Source organism: Vespula vulgaris, chromosome 3, assembly GCF_905475345.1.
Source record: "Vespula vulgaris chromosome 3, iyVesVulg1.1, whole genome shotgun sequence".
Taxonomy (NCBI): domain Eukaryota; kingdom Metazoa; phylum Arthropoda; class Insecta; order Hymenoptera; family Vespidae; genus Vespula; species Vespula vulgaris.
Genome location: NC_066588.1, coordinates 3,785,067 through 3,792,500, shown reverse-complemented (window position 1 = coordinate 3,792,500; position 7,434 = coordinate 3,785,067). Strand labels below are relative to the sequence as shown.

At 35.6% G+C, this 7,434-nt stretch overlaps 1 protein-coding gene across 2 annotated transcripts in view; it reads right to left on the bottom strand.

Annotated features, from left to right (window-relative positions):
• Positions 1 to 3,894, bottom strand: part of LOC127062687 (galactoside 2-alpha-L-fucosyltransferase Sec1-like) — an 8,606-nt gene extending 4,712 nt beyond the window's left edge. Inside the window, exons 1-3 of one of the 2 annotated variants that reach the window (XM_050991327.1) lie at positions 3,246 to 3,894; positions 792 to 1,945; positions 1 to 345 (exon numbers count right to left, since the gene is read on the bottom strand). The exon at positions 1 to 345 is cut by the window's left edge and continues 4,712 nt beyond it. In XM_050991327.1, the coding sequence (XP_050847284.1) occupies positions 1 to 345; positions 792 to 1,255 (809 nt within the window). In that variant the 5' untranslated portion in view covers positions 1,256 to 1,945; positions 3,246 to 3,894. The remainder of the gene's footprint in view (positions 346 to 791; positions 1,946 to 3,245) is intronic. The other variant, XM_050991328.1, reaches the window with a different exon arrangement.
• Between the last annotated feature and the right edge of the window lie 3,540 nt (positions 3,895 to 7,434).

Here is a 7,434-nt window from a genome sequence, read left to right as displayed (position 1 = left end):
ACGAAACTCATTTTGTGACGTTTGCTACGTAGATTGTGTTTGCACCAATCTATATTGTCGCTTGTAACAATGAATACGACTTTATCATATTTACCAACGAAATAGTCCATAGCTGCGAAGTAATAACTGATTGGTGCTGGTCTAACTTTTAGTTTTTGCCATAGATAATCGACGTAATCTGTCCTTCTAACATGTACGCTCACGTAAGTTGGCTGAGACAGATTGAATGTTTCTGCGACATCACGTAGTACCGTTTCGGCGTTTGCTCTTAAGCTTGGTTTGAATGTAAATTCACGACGTACATCGTCCAGCCAGACAAGAATCAAAGACCAGTATGCTGCGTGCCTGTCAAGATAATATACTATTATATTATACGCTATCTTCTACAACATAATTTAATAATTTAATAATAATATATTCTACTTTACAAACATACATTATCTTATACATTATTTCTTACATCGTAATTACTTGCTAAGATATATATACATATACCTATATCATATACATGCCAAGATATATACACACACACACACGTATATATATACGGTTGGCATGAATATTTCATAAGATCGATTAATTAATTAACAAAATATTGATACAATTCAATATCTCACGTACAATTTAATGCCAATATCATTTAATAAATTAATCATTCAGATACATATCTATCTCTAACAATAACAAAATCGACCACAGTCGATATCCTCCATGAAATTTTTACATGGTACATTTTACTTTACTAACTACAAACCACAATATCAAAGATTAAATAAGAACGATAGAAATACCTCGGTATGATGATGTTCTGTTCTGTACTGTTCCATTGACCAAGTGAATTGACCACTTGGCCAACGTCGAGAGTACATCTTCCGATATAACTCAAAGGTGGTATACTGAGGTTCTCGAAATGTTCCTCGAGTGTCTTTAATATGCAACGAGGCATAAACGGTTCTAGACCAGTCCTCCTAGCAGTTGCCCATACCGAAGCGTATTCCCAAATTTGATTACCGAGTCGACCACCTTGGACAGCTGTGACGATTCCATATTTTGGACAAGGGTTCCTCCATTCTGGTGGTACTCGGACACTTTTTAAATTGGTCCGACATAATGCTTGCTCGTATGATGATATTTTCGTATGCCTGGACGCCGGACTGGAGGTGTACATGGGAAAGAGGAAGACGTGAATGCCAAAAACCACTATCAGAGCGAGGACTATGGCGCTCGCAAGCACATGCTGTTGAGCGTGGCTCATTCTCTCTCTTTCTTTCTCTCCCCTTTTCTCCCTCTCTAACTCTCTTTATTCTCTTTTCAATATCTTTCTTACTTTAATAAATTCGACAACTTTCTTTTCTTTCTCTCTTTTTCTATGTCTTTCTTTAACTTTCTTTAACTTTCTTTATTCTCTTTCCAATATCTTCGTTACTTTGATACATTCAGCAATTTCTTTCTTTCTCACTCTCACTCTTTGTCCCCCTCTTTTTTCAACAATTTTCTAACATCAACATTTAATACTCTTTCACTCTCTCTCTCTCCCCACTTCTCTCTTTTTCTCTCTTTTTTTCTTACAATCTTTTCAATATCATTCAACAATTTTCTCTTGTCTCTTTCACTCTCACTCTAACTTTTATTCTCTTTTTATCTCTCTCTCTCTCTCTCTCTCTCTCTCTCTCTCTCTCTCTCTCTCTCTATCGAACGCAACTAATTTACGTTCTCTTTTCACTGCCCCATTTACTTCCTATGTAATTTTTTAAATCTTTTCTCTTCTTTCTCCTTCGAAACTTTTCTTTCAGAATTATAATTATAATTATAATTTTAATTATAATTGTTAATAATTATCATTCTCTTCTCTCTAGCGTACTACTTGCTGTCCATCCATTTCATGCTCTAGTCCGGCATATCGGTATCTACAGGCGTGCCGTGTCCCTCGCTTTCCTATGTACATCTTTTGCAATGATAATATCGTTAATAGTAATTACGCTCGTGAGTTATATGTTATGTATGATATAAGCGGCTAGGGGAAGCTTTGAGAGAAAGGCCAGTCGAGCGGATTACGAGAGCATGCAAATTCATATGGAAAACGGGGGGTGGAATGGATTGAGGTGGGTTAGGGTGGGTTAGGGTAGATTGGGGTGGGGTTGAGAATGGGCGTTGTGTGTGCGTCGTTTCTCCTCGTCGTTTAGAACTTCTCGAACGCATATGCATACACAACGTTATTATATATAGTTGTGTATTGAGAGAAATTACGAATGACGTAAGCCAACTCGTTCAAACATTTCTTTCTTTCATTCTTTCTTTCTTTCTTTATTTCTTTTAATTATATTAAATTATAATAAGAAAAAAAAAATATCGAGTTTCACTCATTGAAATTCGAGTAAAAAAAGGAAATTTTGTGAAACGATGAAAATTACGATTGTACTGATTGAAAGATTTGAAAATAAGGATTATGGGATTGGTTAATTTGTATCGATCGATAATCCTTACAACAAATCGATTTTTTTGATATGAATATTTCATAATTTTATTAAACGCGATTGATCGACGAAAGTCGACGATGTAGGAACTGGATAATAGGCGTAGCATTTTCAGTCATGGAGAGCTGGGTAAATCAAATCGAAGATTCTATCTCGGTCGCGTGAGTGCGTGTGATCAGGAATATGTGAATTTTCTCATAGCTATATATGTATATATATATATATATATATATATATATATATATATGTATATATATATATATATGTATCCATATATATGTGTGTGTGTGTGTATACTACGTAGTTTGCTAGAAAGCAGGATAGAGATATATGTTTGAGTGAAGAGCTTCGTCCCGACAAATTTTTTTTTTTTCGTATTTTCCGTGACGTCTTGTTCGCGATCAAATATGTTGAGACGTAGAAAATAAGAAAATAAAAAAAGAAATTAGTAGATAGTAAAATGTGTAGGAAAGAAAAGACAGGGAGGGAGGGAGAAAGAGAAAGAGAGAGAGAGATAGAGAGAGAGAGAGAGAAAGAGAGAGAGACAAAGAGAGAAAGAGAAAAGAAAACTTGCATATAACCGAAAGAGATAGAAAAAGAAAAAGAAAGAGAAAGAGAGAGAGAGAGAGAGAGAGAGAGAGAGAGAGAGAGAGAGAGAGAGAGAGAGAGAGAGAGAGAGAGAGAGAGAAAGGGAGGGGGCATCGTGTAAAAGCGTCGATCGTGCGTGCGAGTTAAATTGAGTATGAAAATCCATTTTTACGGTCGACTTACCCGTACCGTCTAGCTGGTTTTCGCACGTTATCGTACGTCCAGAAGAAGGACGGCGTTCCGTAGAAAAGCGATAGCTTAGACGTCGGTCTCTCAGTGTCATGTTTTCCCGGCTAAATCGATGCCCGGTCTCGCGCGCCGCTCGAGAACGCTTGTTGCTTGTCCTCGATGGCTCCTTCGCGACGACGGAGTCGAGCCGGTTGTTAGCCGAGTGAATGAGTGAGTGAATGAGTGGCTAACAACAACGACGATTACCGATATCAGACGAACGTGACAAAAAGATGAGCCATTTTTTTCCTTTATTCATTTTTTTTTAATTTTTATTTTTTCCCCCTTTTTTTTGTCTTTTTTAACAGTCACTTCTTACAGACTCGTTGATTCTAGTCGTCTGTTTCGTTATCGTTGTCTTCGTCGTCGTCGTCGTCGTCGTCGTCGTCGTTGTTGACGACAAATAACGTCGTTCCCGTATGTCTGACCAAACGTCCACGGTTACCACTTAACACGCCCGTTATCACGTCCTCGAGAATAGAAAGAAGGAACACGGCGTGCCTCTCGACGAGCTTCCATCCTTTCGAGATGTTGTTTCCACAGTCCAGAGATATGACGTCATAGGGAGCTCTCGACGCCACCTTCACCACCACCACCACCACCGCTACCACTACCACCACTACCACCGACTATTACAATCACCACCCCCACTTTCCATCGACGATCGTCGTCGATTAACCTCCCCACCCACATTTCCCAGTTTACGCGAAGGGTAGCGTTTGATAGTTCGATCTTGTGCTTCCCTCCTGTGGAACAAAAGATTTAGCTATTTAAACTTCGTCGGTATGGTCACGTCGAACTATTTATCTACAGATTGATGCTTTATCTTCGTAGGTAACATTAGCACTCGTAGGTAGCATGCAGTATACTGTAGATATTTATCGGACGTTGTTTCGAAAATTCGGATTTTTGTTGGAGAACGTTAAATAACTATCAGCAAAAAAATGATCGAGATGAATTCATGATAGTAGGACTTTATTTCGTTGGTCAAAATAAGTTAAAAATTGTAAATATCTGTTTTATCGATTAATGGTTAAATGAATTCATTTTTAACATCCGTTGATAATGCAGATTCTTATTTTTATCGAGTAACCTAATCTTGTTTTACCCAAATGTTGATAAAGTAGATATCTCTATTATGAGCAGCTAATAATAGATTACTTTTTATCGATAAAATTCTTCTTTGAGTGCAAGTTGATCATGTTTTTAAGTTTATGTGTCGAGAAGTGTCAAAACATCAGGCTTTTTTGCGCAATAATCGATGTACTCGAAGCTATTGATATGTATAGATATGTTTATATTCCGAAGAAGCCTATTTATACATGATTTTTTGAATCGTTCGAAAATAAAGAACGAGCAACAGAAATGAGCTTTCCGATTTCATGATTTAAATGAACGATAAATTAACGAGTTTTTCGTAGATCATGTTTGATATTCTACTTATTGTTAGTCAAGAAAGTCCATACTCGGAAGAAAATCACATCAGCGTGTGCGTTTGAGTGTACGTGTATCTCGGTTTTCTCTCCATTCAATTTTCATCCCCATCGTATATCAAAGCTATATAGGTAATCTTTCTTTATCCCGCATTCGATCAACGTTTCTGGCCCCGCAATATTGTTTGAGATATTGGTCCTCGCACGTTTTTCTTATCCGCGATACGGCACAAAGGAAATCGTGTCTCGTTTAAAGCCAAGGATCAAGATCGTCGATCCTCGAAGATGATCGAAATTTTGAGTTTAAGCTCGAGATGTGGAAGAGATGGTGAAAGAGAGAGAGAGAGAGAGAGAGAGAGAGAGAGAGAGAGAGAGAGAGAGAGAGAGAGAGAGAGAGAGAGAGAGAGAGAGAGAGAGATTGAGTTGAACATTTTTAACCTATCGGAACTTTTCAGATATCTGATTTCAAGTAACGGCCGATATCGTCGTTTTCTCGGTAAATTTGACGTTCTTGTAGCTTTTTCGAAATCCACGAACGAACTTTTTAAAAATGTATTTCATTCACACACACACATTTTATACATATACATCTTTAAAATTTTATTGCACATATATGTACGTGTGTATGGATGTATTATAACGTGCGGTGGAAAATGTATTTTCAACGCTCTCGATCGTTCGGGATACTTTACTTTATTTGTTTCCTTCGATAAAGAGTTTATTTAGCGATCACCTTGCATCTCGTCGATAAGAGAGTTATAGGATGATTTTCTCGTTAGGAAAGAAGGCGAGATTTAACGATTTTCCAATACGCGTCCGGTAAATCAACTACGGTCGAGACTTTTTCATTTTTCATGGACTGCTTCGCGTGCAGCTTCCGCTTGCTATCGTGCGAAACTTTCAATGAAAAAGAAAAAAAAAAAGAAAAAGGTAAAAGAAAAAAAAAACGTAAAATAGCGAGAGAGATAGAGAGAGAGAGAGAGAGAGAGAGAGAGAGAGAGAGAGAGAGAGAGAGAAAGAGCAAAATTAAGAAGTAGAAAAATCAAAGAAATACGGTAAATAAGAAAAAAAAAGTAAAAAGGAAAAGAAACAAAAACAAAAAATAGAAAAATGAGAATAAAAGTTATCAACAGTGTAGAAACAGAGGAACGACTAAAATAACAGTAAAGTAAGAGAAAAAAAGAAAGAAAGCTTTTCTTATTTTCAAGTTTATCGGCAAAAGTAACAGTTCCTACAGTACACGCACGAAAATATACGCAAGCTTTTCAGGAAAGAAAGTTTGGTCTCTGCTAGCAGTGGAAAGTCGCGATTCTATATGAAAGTCGAAATTGTATGCGGCTAGAAAAGAGCTGTGCCGTTGACGGACCACGATTTATAAATTCCTTCTCCATTCGTTCGGCTTACTACCGAGCAAAAATTGCTTCTTCTACGATTTTCTCATCGTAGTTCGAGGAGAACACGGAAGAAAAATAACTTCTCCTCTATATATGTACATACATGCATATATATATGCACACACACACACACATACAAACAAACATACGTAGGCATTTCTACGTGTCTTTGAATTTTTCATCGCATTACATACATTCCTACATATGCGTATTTTGTATCTTATGAACCTTTCGACATAGTAAATATGTATATATATATATTTATATATGTATGTGTATGTGTGTGATGAACTTTTTATCGTAGTATATATTATACGTAAGTGTGTATGTTCGTATGTATCACTGCGAAGTTTATCGAAATACAATTGTCACGTTTCGTCTTATTTACTTTTTTCTTGTTTTATTTTTTTTATATATAAATATATATGTATGTATAAAGTGAACTTATTTGTCAATTTATTTTGTATCTGTTCTTACTCGTTTAATTTTTTTTATCCCGATTTCTTCTCCCTTGTTCACGTTTTCTTTTTTTTTTAATTTTGAATTCATTTTGAATTTTGTTGAATCTCGAACTTTTTTTCTTTTTTTTTTTCAATTTGAACACCAAAGTCGAGATACAAAGTGCTCGTAAAGAAAAAGAATTCTTCGGTAAAAAATTTTATATATCCAAGTCAAAAATTATTTAATGAATTTTAATAACTTCATACGTACAATATCGACGAATTTTCATCTTGTTTCGCGATACCTTTTTAAGGTAGTAATATCTTGCTTCAAGGAGACTTGAATTTTTCGCGATTTTCGCATATGGTTGTAGACATTCGCCGGGGATATTTTTTGAATTCCTTCCTTTTCTTGGGAAAACTTTCGTGAGGAAAAGTTTTTTGTAATTTCGAGGATATCTTGAAGGAAGTAGAAAAAGTAGACGTAAAAAAGAGGAAGAAAAACAATAAGAAGAAGAGAAAAGAAAACAAAAAGAACAATAAAAGAAAATAGAAAGAAAAAAAAATCCAACGGAAAGGAACAAAAAAGAAAAAGAAGCAACCCTTTAAGTGTAATATTGACTTGTCCGTAGTGTTCGTGCTGTTTTTTCATATGTGTATGTATACATATATATATTCTTATATATATATTTTTATTATATACGTACATGTAACGATACTAAAAATTTATTAATTTAACATATGTACACGTATTAGAATTTATCGAAACGAGACTAAAGATTGAAGACGATAAAATATAAATTTTCAAAATCTTGTGCTAATTTTCTTCAGGAAATAAGATTGCAAACATAAATTAGAAGATATCATCGAATAGAGA